The 22,120-nt window shown below is 40.9% G+C and overlaps 2 protein-coding genes and 1 non-coding gene across 3 annotated transcripts; 1 reads left to right on the forward strand and 2 right to left on the reverse strand.

The window, feature by feature from the left end:
- Nucleotides 1-146: 146 nt before the first annotated feature.
- Nucleotides 147-228, forward strand: trnal-aag (transfer RNA leucine (anticodon AAG)). The gene has a single exon. It is a non-coding gene; the product is annotated as a tRNA-Leu (tRNA).
- Nucleotides 229-1,156: 928 nt separating this feature from the next.
- chmp4ba (charged multivesicular body protein 4Ba) lies at nucleotides 1,157-12,070 on the reverse strand. The gene is made up of 5 exons (XM_054785685.1): nucleotides 11,712-12,070; nucleotides 4,776-4,953; nucleotides 4,573-4,687; nucleotides 4,327-4,453; nucleotides 1,157-1,675 (listed from the first exon to the last, which is right to left on the reverse strand). Exons 1-5 carry the CDS (start codon nucleotides 11,893-11,895, stop codon nucleotides 1,611-1,613), a joined length of 669 nt encoding a protein of 222 aa, XP_054641660.1. The 5' UTR covers nucleotides 11,896-12,070; the 3' UTR covers nucleotides 1,157-1,610.
- A 1,442-nt stretch (nucleotides 12,071-13,512) lies between these two features.
- LOC129186944 (uncharacterized protein C20orf85-like) lies at nucleotides 13,513-16,568 on the reverse strand. Its single transcript, XM_054785731.1, has 4 exons — nucleotides 16,226-16,568; nucleotides 15,069-15,150; nucleotides 14,918-14,995; nucleotides 13,513-14,830 (listed from the first exon to the last, which is right to left on the reverse strand). Exons 1-4 carry the CDS (start codon nucleotides 16,348-16,350, stop codon nucleotides 14,681-14,683), a joined length of 435 nt encoding a protein of 144 aa, XP_054641706.1. The 5' UTR covers nucleotides 16,351-16,568; the 3' UTR covers nucleotides 13,513-14,680.
- Between the last annotated feature and the right edge of the window lie 5,552 nt (nucleotides 16,569-22,120).

Consider the following 22,120-nt stretch of genomic DNA (forward strand, 5'->3'; position numbering starts at 1 on the left):
GCCGAGAGTCAAGCTGTGAACAGCTGGCTGTTCTTACCTCGTCTTTGCGTGAAAACTCTCACAAATTGTGACGCAAAAAACACTCCGAGAGTTGCTTTCGCGTTTTTAAAGACAAAATCTACAATTGATGCCCGTGTGCCTACTACGGTAGCGTGGCCGAGCGGTCTAAGGCGCTGGATTAAGGCTCCAGTCTCTTCGGGGGCGTGGGTTCGAATCCCACCGCTGCCAAGTTATTTTGAGAGAAAAGCCCATCAAGCATCAACAAACAAGGCAGTGAACACACACTGGGTTTTTCAGGTCGGGGTGTGGTCAAGCAGGCCATTTTTAAACCCACAACTTGTTAATTGGCCTCTTCCTATTCTAAAAAATAACACTAATTTTAAATTACAAACTTTACACTAATGTGCTTTGTCACCTACATAACACAATGCTAAAATGTGTAGTTCAGATTGTTAAGCACATATTGATCTACATATATGGACCATTAATTAATCAAATACCTGTCTTAAGCTGCCTTGCTATGTCACGAATTTGTTGTCATCCTGTTTTTCATCTTTTCTAAATGTATGATGGCCACAGATCATTTTTCCTACTTCTCCTATGGGAACATTTTTTTAAATTTCACAAACATCAGAGGCAGACCAGCATTTCACAACAGACTACTTGATGTGAGAGTTTAGTTGTGACTGGATTGTACCCGTCCACCTTCTCGTTTTCCCCGGGAAACACTCATATTTTGCCCTTCTTTCCCGGCGTCCTCTCGTTCCTGTATTTTTCAACTTCCATGAAAACACTTCCCAATTTAAAGTTAAAATGTTGACAGGTGTGGACTGGAGACTAGCCTCATGGCCACCTAAAGTGCTTAGTCAGGAGGTCAATGGGTCAAAGGTGATATAGTAGGGGCAACATTGGATCAGTCTGCGCTGACATTCCTGAAACTAGTCAAGTCACACTGCGAGGAGAGGACAAGCAGGCTTCGCAGCCCTTTGGTCTGACAGGACACTACTGGCTGGTGCGGTTCTGGAGGTAAAGAAGCATTTTGTCTTTTTCTGCTTTTTTCTGGCAAGGAAGGTTTATTTAACAGCAGCAACAAAGAAGAATGAGATTATAAAAGTTCTCATCTTTTAAAGGAGATGGATTTACCCCATCCCCTTCCTCCCTCCCTCCCTCCCTCCATCCGTCAATTGCATCATCAATGAGAACACCTAAATGTCTTTTTATCACCTTCATGATGATAAGCAAAGATTCTTTTTAAGAATATGACGAGCACAAATTGTCAGAGTCCTGTCATTGTTCCGGTTGTGGATCCTAGCCCCGCCCCAACCCCTCAGCATACACCTGATGATTCTTCACATTCTTCTCACGGTGGAGACGTGGTGTTGCTGCTCCCAGCATGCACTGGTGCACCCGAGTGAGGACCGACCCAAACAACAAAGACCTTCTCGCTGTGTTATTCTCACGTGCACAAGTGCATACTTCGGGATGGAGGTACGGGGGTGGGGGACGTTGCAGCAGCGTGCCAGCTCAGCAGCCCAGAGTCCAGGTCCCACTTGGCAGGGGGTGAGGACGAGGACAGGTGGAGGGACACCAGCTAGCGTGGCCTGCGAGGTTTAGTTGGTGGCCCAGGCGTGCAGGTCGGCCATGTCGTCCTCATCTTCCTCCTCCTTCTTTTTGGCTGAAACAAACAACACAAGCAATGTCGTCACCGCCTGCTCACCACATACAACTCTTACTACCAAATTTCCTGAAATGGTTCTTTCAACTAGCGCACTTCCATGCTTACTTTCTCTTGCATGAGTGCGTTCACACTGAGAAGTACCAGTGTTTTACATTCATTTGTTTGTGGTGGCCCACCACTAATACATTTGGACCGCAACAGATAGATTTCACGCCACCTGTTAGAATTCTCCATTTTTATGCACACTGATGCAGAAACATTACTTTGAAATCTTTGATGTCTGCAGCATCCATAAACATTACATCAACTTAGACAGTGACATCATCCCCTCCCCCTGCAACCTACAGTCACAGTACTGTAGGTTTAGTTTTAATGACTGTATAATAGAGGGGTGGGGATATTTTATGGGGTGAAGCAAATGTTAAGCAATAGTGCTCCGTCGAGTGGTTGCAATTTACAATTAAAAAAGGAGATGATGAAAACCAAGAAGAAGAAAAAAGGGAAAAACAAGAACAAAAAGAAATGAAAAAAGGGATAATGGAAAATTACGGCAAAAGAAAGACAAAGAAAAAAGGTGAAAAGAAAAAAGAAAGAAAAAATAGGGAAAAGGAAAAAAGAGGAAAAAGGTAAAAACAAAAACAAAAAAGAAAAGGAAGTCAAGAATAACGAAAAAAAGAAAAATACAAATGAAAAAAATCCGTCGGGATGTCCGATATTGGCTTTTTTGCCGTTATCCGATATGGCAGCATTGTCCAACTCTCAATTTCTGATTCCGATATGTGTAGCATCACACATTTCCTGTTGTGGAGTTAACACATTGTGGACATCCACAATATTGTTTTAGACAATCACCAAGTGTACTTCCGTTTCCCAATCATGAGGTTGTTGTAGCCACTTAGTTGGCGCTAAAGAGTTGTTCCTCGTCACACCTCCACAAAAATGTCAACTGACAACAGTGAGAACAACCAGGCTGTACCGGCGCCACTACATGCTAATGAGTTGGCTAACGTCGGTGCTACCTGCGCCGGCAACACAAACCACGCCCGTGTTTGCAATACGTCGAAGCCCAGTTCCGACTGCAAGGAATAACACAGGACATGACAAAGTTTTTCCACATAGTGGCCGCACTGGATGCCAGGACGACGGCCAGTATGGGAGCCCATAGGCCCATATGCAGAAGTTTTTTTTGTTTGTTTTTTTAATCGGTTTTAATTATAGGGAAAACCTGACACCGATATCTAGCAATGTTACATTTGTATGCCAATATCGAACCTATTCCATCCCTAAGAATACGTTTAAAAAAAAGAACAAAAAGAAGAAGAGGAAGTGTGTATATATTTTGATTGTCATTTCAAGTGTACAACAGAATGAATTTGGGACAGCACTATTCTGTCCAAATTTGCACACTCAGGAAGAACTAATTGAACAGCAAAACAAAAAAAAAAAAAAAAGGATGGAAAAATGTTAATGGAAAAACAAATCCAAAATAAATAAAAGGAACCACTAAAAGTGTAGTGATGAAAGTATTTCATTTGATACAGAGTATGTGTTTACGTGAAATACTACATGAAGCGTTTCAGCTTCATTGCTAGCAACTAGTGATTCACCGAACCCAGGGGTGCCCAAAGCGCGGCCCGTGGGCTATTTGCAGCTCGCAGCTATGATTTTATCAATCCGCAACGCAGTCTAAAAATAGAATTTAACAAGGAAACTTAAAAAAAAAAAACACAACAGCAGCAAGAATGGGAAAATCAACCAAAAGTCCAAACATTAAGAGAATTGTAATCTAGCAAGGACAACAAGCCATAATAATAGTATAACGAAAAATGTCATTTTAGTAGCATGAAGTTGAAATATTAAAGAAAAAAGTGAGAGAAGAAAATATACAAGAAGAAAGTTGAAATATTCGGAAAATTATACAAAAAAAAAATCAACAGCAGAAAATGAAAACAGCAGAAATTTTACCAGAGCAAAGTCAAAATTGTTTTCTAATGACAAAAAAAGTTGCAATTTTTACATGAATAAACTTGTAATATGAGGAAAAATATCATTTTAGTAACAATGTTGCACTAAAGACAAAATACATGATTTAAAGAAAAAAAAAGATAAAACATATTATGGGAATAAAGTTGGAAAATAATAATATAATAATAAATAATAATGTTAAGAAAAAAAGTCATAATGGAATGAAGAAGAAAAGTCACAATTTTATGAGAATACACTCGTATTATTATGGAAAAACCGTCATTTTAGTAGCATTTCACCTGTATTACAAAGGTGAAATGCAGTTTTCTCTTGAGCTACATACAGTACAGCTTCTTAGCATATCTCCATGTGTTGGTTTACAAAATATCAAAGTGGCCCTTGCATTCTTTTATTTTTCAGTATATGGCCCTTGCTGGAAAAAGTTTGGACACCCCTGACCTAAACAGTCGCTTTTTCTGCCACTTTTAATTGGTTTTAAATTCCACTTTCACGTCATGTAAATTGTTAATAAAGTATCATATTACAAACATTAATGGATTTACCGTTCCATGTTTTATAATGGATTTAAGCAAATAAATACCCATGGCCACTAAATGAGGAAATATGGCCCGATGATGATGATTATATTATTATTATGGTTTCTTCTTAAATGGCCAGCACACCTGGTCTAGATGGCAGTGATGTAGATGGGACGTTTGGCAGAGGAACGTCTGATGTTCCTTCCACTTCCAGAAGATTTCTGTCCAGCTCTTCCTGCTCCATCTCCTCCAGCTCTGCCAGGAGCTCATCCTGAACACACACACACACAAAATACACAACTGCTGTATGAGACTCATGGAGCTCTCACACGCACACGCACACGCAAAAAAGTAGCGTCTCTGTATTTAAATTCTGCTATACATTCATACCTCGTCCACGTCGTCACCAAACCCAATGGGAGAGGAAATGGCATTTGTGATTTCCTGTGCGATCTCCTGCTGTTCCGTGATGTCAGCCATCAGGTCGTCCACTTTGTCGATGTTCCTGTATGCGTCACGTGATGAATACATTGAAAACATGACAGTTAAACACAGTGTAGAGCTGTTAAGAAGACAGGATCATGACGACTCACAGGTCTTGGTGTGCGGCCTTCATGGCCTTGGCAGCAAAGCCCATGTTCTTCAGCACTTCTGTGTTAGTGTTGGCGTTCTCTAGCGCCTCCCTCTGGAACTCGATGGTGGACAAGGTGCCGTCAATCTGCTGCAGCTGGGTCATATAACGTTTTTTCCTCTTCAGGGCCTGCAGCGCCGCTAGAGGAGGGGCACAAAGCAAAATACATAACATGAAATAAAGTTTCTAAATGAATCATTTTGCATGTCAAACATTGAGATGGGTGTGTACGTGTGTCTTCTTGTGCAGGAGACCTGCGGGCACTGCAGGATCTCAATCCTTGACAGTGTCTTACTTATGCTCTTCTTGCTGACTGTGCTCCCAACTCCCTTGACATCATCAAGCAGCTCCTTCCTTGTCATTGTAGGCTGCTCCCTCACCATTCTCACCATCATCCGTACCCCACCAGGTGAAATCTTGCATGGAGGTCCAGAGCGAACATGATTGACTGTTTGGATTTCTTCCATTTATCAATGATTGCACAGTAGTGCTCTCTTTCTCACCAAGCTTCTTCTTCAGGCTTCAGTCTTATGCGGGTCTACGATCTTGTTGATGTCCATTCCAGTCTTGTGCAGGTCTAAAGTCTTGTTGATGCCTTTGTAGTTCATTCCAGTCTTGTGCAGACCTCCATTCTAGTCTTGTGTACAATCATGTTCGTCTTGTAGTCCATTCCAGTCTTTTGTCCATATCCGTCTTGTGTAGGTCTACAATCTTGTTGATGGTCTTGTAGTCCAATCCAGTCTCGTGTAGGTCTACAATCTTGTTGGTGGTCTTGTAGTCCAATCCAGTCTTGTGTAGGTCTACAATCTTGTTGATGGTCTTGTAGTCCAATCCAGTCTCGTGTAGGTCTACAATCTTGTTGGTGGTCTTGTAGTCCAATCCAGTCTCGTGTAGGTCTACAATCTTGTTGGTGGTCTTGTAGTCCAATCCAGTCTTGTGTAGGTCTACAATCTTGTTGATGGTCTTGTAGTCCAATCCAGTCTCGTGTAGGTCTACAATCTTGTTGATGGTCTTGTAGTCCAATCCAGTCTCGTGTAGGTCTACAATCTTGTTGATGGTCTTGTAGTCCAATCCAGTCTCGTGTAGGTCTACAATCTTGTTGATGGTCTTGTAGTCCAATCCAGTCTCGTGTAGGTCTACAATCTTGTTGATGGTCTTGTAGTCCAATCCAGTCTTGTGTAGGTCTACAATCTTGTTGATGGTCTTGTAGTCCAATCCAGTCTCGTGTAGGTCTACAATCTTGTTGATGGTCTTGTAGTCCAATCCAGTCTCGTGTAGGTCTACAATCTTGTTGGTGGTCTTGTAGTCCAATCCAGTCTTGTGTAGGTCTACAATCTTGTTGGTGGTCTTGTAGTCCAATCCAGTCTTGTGTAGGTCTACAATCTTGTTGGTGGTCTTGTAGTCCAATCCAGTCTTGTGTAGGTCTACAATCTTGTTGGTGGTCTTGTAGTCCAATCCAGTCTTGTGTAGGTCTACAATGTTGTCCCAGAGAACAGCTCTTTGGTCTTGCCCATTGCAGTGGATAGGTGTGTGAATGGAAGATATTTTTTTGTGTGACAGGTGTCTTTCATTTAAATGGAGATGAGGAGTACCTTTTTTTTTAAAAAAAAAGGGAAAGGACTCATTTGTGTGCTTCACGGACACAAAACCGCTCTGTAGAGGATCAAATACTTATTTTCCCCACTATATATTGGCTTCATGTGTGCTACCTGAGCACTGACTTGTAAACAAACCAACCAAACACCAATATAATGTGCCTTGGTGGAGGTAGTAAAATCCAGAGGAGAGTGTGTGCATGCTAAATGACAGTTTAGTCCAAGCGAAGCAGGACTCTTTTAATCCCATCTGATCCAAATCTCTGCCAGGGCTCACTTGAGGCCCGACATCTCAAAGAATGCATTGAGCTTCTGTTTCCGCTAAAAACAAGCAGGACCAATTGGATGGGGCCACTCGACCCAGCTGGCCCAAATAGCAACTTGGCGTCACTGACCTCATGCCTATGACTATCCTGGACTACCTTGCATTGGGATTCCAGCTGGTTTAGGCGTCAGTACAGCGCGTTTACACCCATCTGTTTACACTCCTTTACAAACTGGTAAAACTGTTGAGTCATCGTCAACATTGAACAGACCAAGCCGACAACTGAGAAAGACCTACTTAAAAAAAAAAAAAAAAAAAAAGGACAAACAAACTGACTGGAGAGAAGCCAGTTCCTTAAGCCCTTTAGCAAGGCACTTCACTGGCAGCTTCAACGCTTCTGAATTGATCTAAATAAAACAAATAGTCAAACATAGATTTTTGTACGCCCCAGTTTTTGTATTTGGTTTTCGCCAAAATTTTGCGTCTAGTTTGCCATGTTGTTCCACAAAAATGGAGTGCCCAAACAAAGCACCTTACATTAATGGTGGTGTGAAAAAGTGTTTGCCCCTTTCCTGATTTCACACTTAAATGTTTCAGATCAAAGATATTTAAATATTAGTCAATGACAACACAACTGAACACAAAATGCAGTTTTTAAATGAAACTTTTTATTATAAGGGAGGAAAAAACGAACATTCTCCTTCAGGATTTTTTGAATTCATGGTTCCATTAATCACAACATGTGTTCCAGGTCCTGAAGCAGCAAAACAGCCCCAGACCATCACACTACCACCACAATATTTTACTTTTGGTATGATGTTCTTTTTCTGAACTGCGACATTACTTTTACGCTATATGAAATGGGACACACACCTTCCAAAAAGTTCAATCTCTGTCTCGTCAGATCACAGAGTATTTTCCCAAAGGTCTTGGGGATCATCAAGATATTTTCTGGCAAAACTGAAATGAGCCTTCATGTTCTTTTTGTTCAGCAGTGGCTTTGGTCTTGGAACTCTGCCATGCAGGCCGTTTTTGCCCAGTGTCTTTGGAGGTAAGTGAGGTCTGCATTTTTTTGGATGTTATTGTGGGGTCTATTGTGATTGTCTATTTTGGTTGGCCGGCCACACCTGGGAAGGTTCACCACTGTTCCATGTTTTTGCCATTTGTGGATAATGGCTCTCACTGTGGTTTGCTGGAGTCCCTAAGCGTTAGAAATGGCCTTATAACCATTTGCAGACTGATATCTCTTAATTAATCTCAGTTGTGTTTTAACAGGGGGGTCAATCACTTTTTCACACAGGGCCATGTAGGTTTGGATTTTTTTTCTTCCTTAAAGGGATAGTTCGGATTTTTTGGTATGAAGTTGTATGACATCCCCATCGGCAGTGTAGTACATTAACAGCGACTTACCCTCACTCGGTCCCCTAAGTCCAGTTCTGGTCGTATTTCTGTGATGACGAACGTAGTTCCAGGTAGTCGCTGGGGTTACACAAGTAAGAAGTTTGGCTTCTCGAAACAATATGTGTTCAAAAGATTACTCTACGCCACGGCCATCTTGTTTGCGTGTTTTTCACAACAGAAGAAGATGCAAGCGTCTTCATCACATACACAAAAATGGACAGGCGACAATGCGCAGCGATATGGCGGTAGACAAACATAACGCTGAGCAATTTGTGAGGTCTGATTTTTTTGAGGAGGCATTTTTGTGACGCAAATGTGTTACTCTTTTGAACGCATATTGTTTTGAGAAGCCATTCACACCACTGTATGTAGATGACTCACTGTCCGTGCATTGTTTATGACTGCTAAATATCCCGCCTTGAGCCCAAACAAAGTTGCGAGTGGCAGCAAATACTGGGGCCCGCCCCAGTATTTGAGAAGCACTGCTCTAGGGGAACAGAACCCAGGCACGACAGAAGGGCTGGGTCATGATGCTTGGTGTGCGAGTGAAGATGATCTTCTCGAAAGAGCCTTGACCAGATTACAAAGGATTAGGATTTGTCTTGAGTTGTAAACAACCTAAATGATTTTGTAGTCTCAGTCTAATTGAGATAATAAAGTTAATAATAATTTGCTGCAATGATGAATACTTTTTACCTCCGAAACTTAAATCCGATTATTTGACTGAATATGTCTCATGAGGCAGAAAATGACTTTTCTGACCAAGATGAAATATTATGATACATGAATCCTTCACCTTCACCAGGAGACAAAACAGGAGCCAATTTGATTGGATGATATCAGCATGGAAGATCTTTTTGTAGCCTGGTGACATTGTTAACATTGTTAGCCAGCATCACATACATTTATCTTATCTGAGCATCCTGCCTCTTTCCTTTCAGTAGGTTTGCATGCACCAAAAAAAACCTAATTGTTGCACAAATTAGCCAAAAAACATCTTTGGAAAGCGCATGTAAACAGACTAGGTTTAAAGATGGACTTAACAGTATGTAGATTATGCAATTGGAAACCAGTCCACACTTGACTAAAGGAACCATACAATCAAAGCAAACGTTACTCTTGTCTGTTTTTTAATGTGCAATAATTACTGTTGTGTGCGCAAGCACATCATTGCAGCGCTGTCACTTCCTCACGCCTTCCTCTCCCGCACTACTTTTTTGCTTTTTGGGGGGGGGGGGGGGGGGGCGCGAGTCGGTGTACTAGTGTACCTCCGGCCAGGTTTTGGGGACTGGGCTCCTGGCTGGGGCTCGCCTGTTGCTGCCTGGATAGTGGCGAGGCGTAGTACGGGTGTGGTCAGTGGATGAAATGTGTGCCTGTTGATCGCTTTCCGGAAGGTGGGGAGACTGATATGATAATACATTTTTTTCAAAATGTTCTCGCAATCGACCGGCAAAGTCCAAAAGATCGACTAGTAGCTCACGATCAACGGGTTGGCGACCCCTGGTATAGTATGTTGTATATGTATGGACGGATGATTGTACATTTCCACTTGTATTTCTGTATAAGTGGCAAGTAAAGGCCGATTCTGATTCTGAGCTTGGAACATCGTAAACCGAGGACCACCTGTACTACCCTTGCCCGTCTGTCCTGGCTGCAAACCTTGGCCCAAACTCTTCAGAATCTTTTGGTGAGCATGAAAGGGATGCTGGCAGATTGCATGATCATTTCTGTCATCTTTGGTCTTTATTGATAATATGTATACAAACAATGGTTTTGATCAGCAAATGAGGCAACAAATGTAACATCAAGGCAAGCATTCTGTCTTTAGGGTCCAAAAGTGTGTTTTGACGTCATTAATGACAATATTAGGAATATTCTTATTGCCCATGGTTGTTCTTAAGGCAGTATGAACCATGATTAGAATATTATATGGATGTAAACGTGGTTTCCAAATGAAAAAGTGTGTCTTTAAAGACAGTATTGTGTTCTACTGTGTGGTTCCTGTGTGTCATGTGGCTCGTTCTGTGTGGAATGCTGGAGGAGTCATTTTGTTGGTATGATGTTATTCAAAGACTTTGCGCATGTACAGCATGTTTGCAGTCTATCTATCTAACTATGCAGTCCATCAGGTTTCATCAGCGCATACTGTGGAATAACACAACACGGCCTTGTAAAAACTATCCAGCTGTTCATCACGTTCCTGACCTTGAAAAGAGCAACTTCTGGGACATGACGGTTAACTTATAAAATCATCACAAACACATTGAAGCACAAGCGTAGCCAAGCTGTCAGCACATTGGTGGCTGTGTGAGGCACAGCACACACACATAATACTGCTACGTGCCTACTTGTCTGTCTGGAGATAAAAAATATATTTTTAATTCTAAAATAAATTTTTTTTAAAAAAGATGTGTGGGACTGTCTGTGAATGTAGCTTGCTGTTACAACTCCGTACGGTAGATGGCATCGTAACACTACTTCTTAACACACCTCACACGCACCTGTGTGTCAGAGAATAACAAGACGTAGCAGGAGAGATACGTGTTGCCAACTTAGCCACTTTGTCTCTATATTTTGAGCCAGTCCACTCAGTGGTCTTTTTCTTATCCAATGACTTTTTCTGGTCTTTTTGGACACTTTCGGAGACTAACATGCAAGCACGTATTGCTCTTCTCAACGAGCAGCAGGTCCTGCTGCACCCCCCCCCCCATTTAAAAAGCACAGGCAGCTCTGTCTTGTCTGTGACATAAACCCCCTACTCCACACACAAAGAAGCGACAGAAGAAATTTCATTCTCTTCACCACCACAGATAGATTGCAATCCTGTGGGAAACATTGGTCAGGTATGTTCAACAACTGTATTTACGCTTGCATTTATGTCTTATTTTTTTGATGATTTGCACTGTTTTTTTCATTTTGGTTGCATTTGGTGCAGTCAGCATTCACACGTGCCTCACTCCGGACAGGCTTGCAGGCTTGACCAAACAAACTAGCAGAGTTAACCCACCTGGTCCAGCCAGCCCCGTTTTTCGCCCAGGGGGTCTGCAGAATGAGAGTCAAGCACGTCATCGAGCGATAAGCCTGAGCTGTCAACTCGACATCCAGCGCAACTCTTAAGATGTCAGGGAGTGAGGTTTACCAACATACATCTGCACAGCCATATCCGCATCCATTACACAGAGACTACTAAGAGAAACTAAGTTGTTTTGATGACAAGCGTGAACATACCCTAAAAGGCACTAGAAAAAAGAGAGATTGTCAAAGTTTCAGAAGACTTTCCATTTAAGAAGCCAGCTTAACAATTTTTTTTCACCCAAGATAACGGATCATGTGTCAACCACGTTGTTCTTACTGTTTTCCACCATCGAAGGTCACTTTTTCAAAGACCCTTCAGGAATACATTTCTCTACCAGTGGTAATTCATGGAAAAACAATGGAGCAAACTTAGTGGTCTAGCTTAAGGTTTGTCGTCTTTAGAACTCTTGCTTTAACTCCTGCTGGTCCCTGCTGAGAATGTGCCATAACAGTCGCGGCTGTCAAAGTGATTTAAACATGGAGTCATGCTGCCTTGTCAACTTCTCCTTCCCTCAGCTAGCATCATGCTAACTTGCTAACTAAACTACAAGCTTTTCCTCACCTCGTTTGTTTTTCATGCCGTGCTTCTTGGCTGTCAGAGTCTCCTGGTCGATTTTCTTCTCCAAGAATTCTTGTTTTTTGGTTAACATCTCTTCGGTCTCTCGTAGTTTCTGAACAGCTTCCTGGGGTGTGGGCGACTTGCCTGCCTTGTTACTGATGCCGAATAACTTACCGAGCAGCGACATGTTTGCGCCGAATGTCAACGAAAACAATGTGTGTTGACCGCCGGAGGTTTGTGGCACCAAACTAACAAGTGATTGAAATGTTTTAGCTTCCTTGTGGTGTTTTCCAGAAGAAATCTGGCAGCTCTTGTTGTTGTCGCTCAACTTCCGCTTTTCACCACTGTCCTCGTGATTTCATGACGTCAGGGCTACGACGTGACGCATAAGGGAAGTGCGGGTGGGGACAGGTAGCAAAGTAATTGGAGTAAATAATAAATATTGGATTTATTTATCAATAAACTTCACTATTTAAAGCACACAGATAGTTACTGTTAAGTAGAGGCTGCTGCTTTGCCCGGCTACGACACCTGTTGCCAAGCAAGAGGCTAATATCATACGAAACATCGCGAGATTTTTCTGTCAAGAACGGTGACGACGCATCGAGTGGGTATCGGTGACTGTTGCGATACGTCAACATCGCCGCCATATTGGATGTGTCAAGGCTGCGCTGTAAATGAATACAAGTAAATGTATTCACTTTCATAAAGCGCCTTTCTACAAAGAAAGTTAAGTTAATCATTTTGCATGTACTGTACCTTGGGAAACAGTTAGGCACCAAAAACAATGTATTTGATCATCTCAACTTTTTGGTGCTAACTGTTTCCAAAGCATCTTAGTGGGTGTGTGAATGTGTAAACGAGAGGCATTAACTTCAATTTCTTTGTAGAAAGGCACTTTATAAAAGTAAGTACATTTACTTATATTAATTTACAGCGCAGCCATGGCACACCCAATATGGTGGCGCCGTCTATATATGTCTATGGAGAGAGTCGACAAATATCTATAAACAACATTAAAAGGATTATGAGATGGATTGAAGTTGATTGTGGCGGTGGTGGTTCAGTCTGGAAGCACTTGACTTTGCGACTGGAGGTCACACCAACGCAGTTACCAACGCCGTTATTGTTTACCAGTAACGATTAAAGTCATTAACTACCATTTCGAATGTTGAAGCACAGTGCATACTGTAGAGTTATTGTGACTTATTTAGCGTTAGCATGGGCTTCTAACTCACAAGTCACAGTTTGTATGTTACACCAACTTTTTAATTAGAACAAAATGTTCTCGACAAATCATTTATTCTCCGTTTTTTTTCAGAGGTACGCAAGATTAGATCTGGATTCATGCCAGTTTATTAACCAACTACTTTATGGTTTACATGAGTGCATTGTCCTACCTCTCAACTTTTCTGTTCGGATGTGATCAATTCAAGACTTCAAGTGCAGTTCATATGCAAATTTTTGCATTCTTTTTTATCCCATCTTTTTATACACATTTTTTTCTTGCCAAGCAAACTCACAAACCTGTCTAACTTTATTTTGGACATAGTTTGCATAGTGCATTTGTTTTGGTAAAGTGAGGGTATACTTAGAAGTGGGACTTGTGCCAAATGTTTATACTTCTTCTCAGGACCAAATGAACCACATCCGCTTGAGAAATGAACGATGCATTTGTTAGTTTACCACTGTTTATTTTGTACTGTACACCTAATGATAGTTGCAGATCAGGCATGCTTGCTTTGCTAAAATAAGTGCCAAGGAAACATGGGTGGAAAAAAAAAATCATCGGGGATGCCTGGCCTGTAAGTTCAGTGAGATGCATTCACACCACTGCTGTCATGTCAGCCCAGGTGGATCTATTTTTTTTAAATTATACAACATGCCTTTCGATTATTCTTAAAACAGCATCCCCCCCAACAGTTGTTGTACGTGTCCAATTTGAACTGTTAAACTGTACTGTGAATGGACTGTATTATAATGACAAACAAGTGTGGATGACCGGAGATGTCCATTATCACTTGATAATTAATGTTTGTCAGTGGAAATAATTGTCGACGCACTGAAAAGAAAGTCACCATCGAGAATTATGCTGCGTGTGCTGGCTGCTGGCACTTGTGTTTTGCTCCTTTCTTAAAAGAAATGTACACAATATGTTGATATTTAGCAAGAACAGGAGGACATTCTTGCCAGAACAGCACCTCATGCTGTTAACACTTTCGTGCCATGTCTGTGAACATTTAATTTGTGTTATCACAGTTTTCTGTATTGGCAATTACACATGTCCACATTCCAATAAATACAATCTTCACACTTCCAACACCGTATACTGTATCGCCACCTTTGCACAACACTTCCTCATCACACGTGAGATGCATTCACGGACATTGGAACTCATTATGCACCGATATGGTAAACTCTCAACAGCAGATGACATTTGAAGTGTTTTTTTTATTTTTTAAAAAAGGCAATGCCTTTTGGGAAAGTAACCATAGCTACAACTAATTACTTTTTTCAAGTCATATGGATGCTGGAACTATCTAGCCATCTGTTTTCTATGCCGCTTATCCTCATAGGGTCACGGGGGTATGCTGGAGCTGACTTTGGGCGAGAGGCCAGTCAATCGCAGGGCACATATGGACAAGCAACGCTCACATTCATACCTATGGACAATTTAGAGATGTCAATTAACCTAACATGGATGTTTTTGGAATGTGGGAGGAAACTTGAGTACCCACAGATAACCCACGCACGTCTTCCCCATCTCCTGACTGTGCTGCCAACATGCAAACCACTCGTCCACAGTGCGGCTGCTGGGACTACCTCCCATAAAAATCATCTGTTCCAGGGTCAAACTGTGGCTATTATTAAAAAAAAACTTGTGTAAATTGTATACATTCTCAAGTGTAAAAAGAAGTGAAGCACAGGAAATATGGTGACTTGGCTAACAAAACCAATACGGAAGCTTCCGGTCAAGCGTGTTGAGGCCAGCCCAGCTCTTTCAGAAAACTGCGTCTCCCATGATGCACCATGCCTGACCTTTCCAGACACAGGTAAGAATGGGCGGAGCGCCAGCCAATCACAGCCTGGCTGGTCTGCGGCACTGGAGGGGAGGGGCCTACCTGACACACATAAACATAAACAGACACTGATAGATAGATAGATAGATAGATAGATAGATAGATAGATAGATAGATAGATAGTCATACTTTTTCTGGAGGAGTCAAAGGTCGTGTAGGAGGTTCCACTCTGGCTGCTTTCTTCAGGTTGATGCTCTCCCTTTCATACTAACAACATGATGAAAAGGTGTGTATTGTACTCAGACATAAACACACAAACATATACGCTTTCTATCAGTACCTCCTTGTAGACCTCACTGAGGAAACCCCACTTGTTAGGCCACACCTCCGCCAAGTCTTTCTCTGCATTCACATGGGCTTTCCTGCACACACACACGTACACACAGCAATGACAAAAAGTGTGCTGATAACCATAGAACAGGAAATGGAACATTGTACTGAGACACATTCTTTTTCGCAAGCAGAAACATGTATTACATATAAGACAATGCTTATTTGGGCCGCACTTACTGTATTCATCCAAGCATTGTATATATACAGTACTATAACAGGCCACCAGGTGGCAGTATCGCTCTCAGTCATCCAACTTCAGGCCCAATATTATGTACACCTGTGCCAAAATATTAGGTACACCCAAACTATGATGTCAAATTATATATTTGACCTAAATATTAGGTAAACTCAAAATATTCGGACATGAGGCCAAACTTTTTGGTAAATGTAAGGCCAAAATATTACGTACATTCAAAATTGATAGGTACACTTTTGGCCTAAATGTTTGGTACACCCAAACTATTACGCACACCCAATTATGTCAAATTATATATCTGACTTAAATATTAGGTAAACAAAACATGCAGGCACATGCAAGGCCAAAATATTAGGTACAGTACATTCAAAATGATTGGGGGTACTTTTGGCCTAAACAGTTGGTACACCTCTGCCAAAATATTCATTTAACCTAAATTACTAGGTACACATTTGGCCTAAATATTAGGTACACCTATGGCAAAATATTAGCTATACTTAAATGATTATGTGTTATGTTGGCCGAAATATTAGGTAGATTCCAAATTATTAGGTACACCTTTGGCCTAAATATTTGATATGGCCAAAATATTAGGTACACCCAAGTTATGTCAAATTACTTGTATATATTTGACCTTAATGTTAGCTGAAAACAACATATTAAATTTGGTACAGTAAATTCAAAATGATTAGGCTCACTTTTGGCCTACATAGTTGCTACACCTCTGCCAAAATGTGAACTTCAGCCAAATTCTTAGGTACACATTTGGCCTAAATATCAGGTAGACTCAAAATACAAACGTTAATTGTGAATTAAAAATTGAAGACACAAATGATGTGGTTCATTTCATCTCAATTTCTGAGATGTCAAATGTACGACATCATTTAAAGAAAAATCATTCATTTTACCAGATTTCATCCTGATGCACAAAGTTGACAGGTTCAGATGCTCGTTGTGCTTCCGCCATCTTTCCTGCTGTGTGTGTGTGTGTGTGTGTGTGCGTGTGTGGTGTCTGACTCAGGGCTGGGATCATGTTTCACCTGTGTGTAAGTTACACTGACTAACCTGTTTACCGTCACCATGGTCATGGCGTTGCCAGACTTGCGTGTGCAGCTATGGCAACCACAACATCGTGCTGAGTGTGACCCACCTTCAGATGTCTACATAACAGCCAACAACTTCAATATTTATTAAATATCTCCTTGCATTTTTTCTTCTTTGTGTTGCTTCTGTTCAAAAAATGTTGCTGGATAGTGTAGCCCAGGGGTGTCCAAACATTTTTCTGAGGGCCATGTGAAAAAGGAAGCAACTTTGCCACTTTGATATTGTGTAAAGCAACACATGTAGATCGGCTAAGTGATGTCAGTGAAAGTGAAAAAGTACAGTATGTGAAAAAGCCTATCATTAGTATCAACTTCGCTCTTTTTTTTCTCCCACTTTTGCTGTTGTTTTTTTCCTCCAAATATTTCAACTTTCTTCTTAAATAATCTTTGTACATTTTCTTTTTTTTCACATTATTATTATTATTATTCTTTTCCCCACCCAATTTTCCAAAAATTACAACTTTATTTTGTTTTGATTGTTTCTCATATGAAATTTTCTTTTAAATACAGTAGACGCCCCTACAAGGTAAATAATCCGTTCCAACAACCTTTATGTTATAGGGATTTTATGTTATATGAAGCGTAAAATACATGTAAATAGCCTAATCCGTTCCAAGATCTTCCCAAACTCACACCTTTGGGCCTTCAAAATATTCAAAGTCCACCAAATATGTTGGGAAAATATAAGAAAACAGCATAAACATAGTAGAGTAACATTCCAATATAAATTAAGGTAAATAAGGTATAATGGTCGATGGGAAACGGCCGTATAGTCTAGCAACATCACTTCATTTCATACCACCGTCATGCTTCTGGATCATTTCCTGCTTTGTTTCGATCGACAACTTTTCCCCTTTTTTCTTATCACTTACACTTGGTTTAGGGCCCAGGACTCCGGTAATTTGAACACAAAGAAAAGTAAACAAATTAAAAAGAGATTTCAATGCGTGCGAACTAGATTAAGGGCGACTACGATGAGGAAGGGAGCTCACATACAAACATGGACGCGCTGGATAAATCAGCCAATGAGATGAGAGCATAGGCGGTGCCCCGATAATCAGCCAATGAGAGCGTGAAGCCAGAAGGCGTCACCAAGTGTACTCTGTTAGTCTCTCTGTCGCTTGCACGGACTTGATGCTTTACGTTATATGGAATTCCTTACATAATATGATGCGAAAAATTTACATAAATTCTTTACGTTCAGTGGAATTTACGTAAAAGGAGGTTTACGTTATGCGAGGTACTACTGTACTGTATTTTTTCTGTAACATTTCAACTCTAATCTACTAAAATGACATTAATGACATAATATTATGAGTTTATTGTCATAAAATTGCTAACTTTTTTGTGTGAGAATACAAAGTTTTTCTCTTAATATTTGAACTTCATTCTCCTAAAATTAAAGCTGTTTTTTTCATCTCTGCTGTTGCTTTTCAATTTTCCAACTATTTGAACATTCTTTTTGTCAATATTCTTCTCATAATTATGACTTTATTACCATATTTTGACTTTATTCTTGTATAACTTAACATAACTTTTTCCGCAACCTAATTTTCCTAAAAATGACAAGTTTATTTGTTTTGTTTGTTTTTCATAATATCACAACTTGAAAAAATAACTCCTTTCTTTAATATTTCAACTTTTGCTACTAAAATGACATAAGGAGCCGGACTGAGCGGTAGCAAAGGGCAGGTGATCAGGGAGTTCAATCTGGCACTGGAGTGCTGCTGCCTTGCTTAAGAGTCCAGGGTGATAATTGTCCGCAGGTGCGTTCTGGTGTCTCCGGCTTCACTGGCTGGGGTGCACTGCAGACAAATGGCAGACAATTATTTTTCCTCATAATATTATGACCTTATTCTTGTAAAATTATGAATTTTTCTCATGAAATTACCACTTTTTCCCCTTAATATTTTGACTTTATTCTTAAAATTACTGCAGATTTTTCTATTTTTGAATGTCAGAATGTGCTGCCGGCCAATTCAAAAACAGCCGCCTGCCACAAATGGCCCCCGGGCCACTATTTGGACACCCCTGGTGTAACCTTAACTAAATCATACTTTAGTTACCTTAATTACCTGCCTGTGTGGAGATAATTGCTACGCTTTCTTACATAAATGACAAAAAAATTACAGCTTTAAGGGTGAACACAATCCACTGCTGGTCGAATTACAGTCCTCTAGAAACAAGTGATGAAAATAGAAATAATCTGTTCCAGGGTCATACTAAGGCCATCATAAAAGCTTTATAATTGTGTTATTAGGTAACATAAGCACCATTTTGAACGCGTGTGCGGTTTATGTGTGTAGTTACAATGATAAAACACAAGATGGTGCTCCAGTCATATCTTCAAGGTTGTTTCAACTTCAAACTTTAAACATGCCCACCAACCATAACCCACGTGAGGTATTGGGCCAGCCACAGGAAGTAAAAAGTGAAGTATTTGGAGGTAGCATAGATTCCATGCTTCTGGGAAGGCTTTCTACAAGACTTTTGAGTGTGTTCATTTGTGATTGGACATGTTGTCGTTCTTCCACAGCAAACTCCTCCAAGAATGCCTTTATGAAGTTGGCTTTGTGCACCAGATCTCACAAATTTGGAGGCATACAATATTAGTCCTGCCTTTCATTCATTCATTCATTCACTATCTGAGAGACACCTGCAGTATCTTATCACCTTAGCAGGAGTTTTTGTTGGTTCAGTCACGGTCATCACATGAGTCAGTCATGTTTACGCGAGTCTATACTATCCATGCACCTTGAGCCCCGTATTGACGTCAGCAGCCCTGTGTGCTCTATGTTGACGGCAGCTTGCATTGACGCTGCTAACACAGTTCTAACACTGGTTGACGTGCACGTCGACAACTATAGTACGTGGCCATATGCGCCGCCTACACCAGGGGTGTCCACACTTTTTCAAGCGAGGGCCACATAGTGAAAAATGAAAGGATGAAACTTTGCCACGTTGGTATTTTCCAAATATTTCAACTTTCCTCTTAAATAATTTTCCTCTTATTATGACTTTATAGCCATCATATTTTGACTTTACTCCCAGAATACTATAACTTTTTCCAACCTAATTTATCAATCCTAGCCCACAGTCAAACCGTAGCATGATGGCCACACAACCAGAAGATCTGGAATATGCACATTAGGTTAATTGGAGACTCTAATGAATGTGAGTGAATGGTTGTTTGTCTGCATGTGCCCAAAGCCAGCTGGGATAGGCTCCAGCATACCCCCACGACCCGAGGGAGGATTAAGCGGCATAGAAAAAAAATTATTTAATATACCAGCTCCATGTTACTAAAATGACATTATGTTTTGCCACAATCAAAAGAGTTTATTCTGGTAAAATGCCTTCTCGTAATTATTCCTGTATTTCCATAATTCAGTATTTTGACTTTATTTTTGTAACATTATAACATTTTACACAACCTAATTTTCCAAAAATTCTAATTTTATTTGTTGTTTTGTTTTTTTAATTGACTTTTAAAAAATGTCTATTTTTTTTTATATTTCAACTTTATGCCACTAAAATTATGTTTTTAGATTTTTGTAAAATTACAACTTTTTCTTGTTAGATGACAACTTTTTTCTCTAAATATTTTGACTTTATTCTTGTAAAAACAGACAATTTTTTGCTGTTTTTTTTTTAGTTTTCATGTTAAATTATATTTTTAGAGTGTGATGTGGGACAGTAAAACAGGCACGGGCCTCAAATGGCCCCCGGGCTGCACTTTGGACACCCCTGGTCACCCCATAATACATGCTTAGTTCAATTAGAAGCCAGCAGGGGCAGCATAGCAAAGAGTCAGATATTCTTCAAAGTCAGTGGGGTTCCTGAAGTGAACCTGAGTGGTAATCTTTAAACATGTGCTGCTTCGACTCTTGACTTGTTGACTACAAAGGCTTTAGTGATCGTGTTAAAGATTCCAAGGATGCTTTATGAGTGCTGACTTACACTCGGGCGTCCTGTTCATAAAACACAGGCGGCTGAGGGTGTTATGCAACTGTTGGTGGCATTATCAAAGCATGTTCTACAAAACAAACACCAGCAGACATGAGAATACCTCAAACCTTTTACTTTCTCAGTGACTGTGGCTTTACTTTCATCCATTGAGTCCAGCGCTCACAAGTTAACTTGCATTTAGAGTAGTCAGTGTGCAGCTTGTTTAGCAATATAGATTTACCACCCACTGAAAATTACGTAACACAAATGAGTAGCAAGATAATTGTGTCTGACCTTCAATCAAGCATGGTCGGTGCCTGCATAAGTGCTGCCGGCACCTGGGAGCTGCGGTTCATTGGGGGAAACTTGAATTCCAACACGTACCGTGACACAGTGAAGCAGAATATGATCCCCTTTGTTGGGAGTTTTTATTACAGTATATGTTGTCAAGAGACAATGGCATGGAAAGTAATCCTGGATGTACTCTAGAGTAGTCAGCGTGAAGCTTGTAAAGCAGTATAGATTCATCCACTGACATCTATCCACTGAAAACTTGTAAACACAGCCATAATTGTCTAAATATCTGGCAACACAGTGGGTAGCAAGATAATCAAGTCAAGTGGTAGTGGTAGCATGCACGGGTGCTGCCAGCACTGGAGAACTGCTGTTCATTGAGAAGAAACATGAATTCCTACAAGTACTGTGATTTTGTGACAAAGAGCATGATTCCCTTCCCTTTTCTTCTGGAATGTAATGAGGAATAACAGCATGCAGTATATCATGCATTGCCTTTCTGAAAACAAACACACACACACACACACACACACACACCTACACACACACAAAACACTTTGTGTATAGATCTTGGCCACTTAAATTGTTAATAGCGGCAAAACTAGGAATCTGGTCTTATGGCAACATAATTGTGTCTTGCCTACAGTCAAACATGGTGGTCATGATGTGTGGCTGCACGAGTGCTGCCGGCACTGCGGCTGGAGCTGTGGTTCATGGAGAAAAAAGATGAATTCCAAAGTGTATGGTGACATTATGAAGCCAAGCAAGGTGGTGGAAGCGTGCACGAGTGCTGCCAACACTTGGGAGCTGTGGTTCACTGAGGGAAAAGATGAATTCCAGGTTACTGTGACATTGTGAAGCAGAAACTGGGTCGCATGGCAGTTTTCCAACATGATAAGAAGTCCAAGCACACCTTCAAGATGATCAAGTACCTGCTGAGGAAGATGAAGGTGAATCTAATGGAGTGGACATGTATGTCTCCTCCACACCTGAACCTTAAACTGTGAGGCCTGTACTCACATTAGTCAACCAGTGTGTCTTTTAGCTGGCACTCACTCTCACTCATTTCCACAGGCCGGCTGTTCGACCCAAGTAAGGTGAGCCCCCGGCAGGTAGCCAATGAGGGTCCAACAAGGCGCTTCAGAACTTACATCAGTCGGCAAAGTGGGTCAAAGTTCAAATTCAAGTTCTGCAAGAGGTTGTGACTTTTTCTGCTTGTTATGGGATGTTTTTATCTGGCCTATAATCACGGCAGATAAGATGACAAATAATCAATCCACTGTTAAGAGAAGAAGTCATCTCGTCAACTTGTCACCATCAAGTCATCAGGGTCCACAGGGAACTGGTTGTACATTCCGACGCTCATTAATGATTCACCTGCAACGCACGCATGCAACACATGAAAAACAACAGGTCCATAAGCTCTCTCACACACACACACACACACACACACACACC

This window comes from Dunckerocampus dactyliophorus, chromosome 8 (assembly GCF_027744805.1).
Source record: "Dunckerocampus dactyliophorus isolate RoL2022-P2 chromosome 8, RoL_Ddac_1.1, whole genome shotgun sequence".
Classification (NCBI taxonomy): Eukaryota; Metazoa; Chordata; class Actinopteri; order Syngnathiformes; family Syngnathidae; genus Dunckerocampus; species Dunckerocampus dactyliophorus.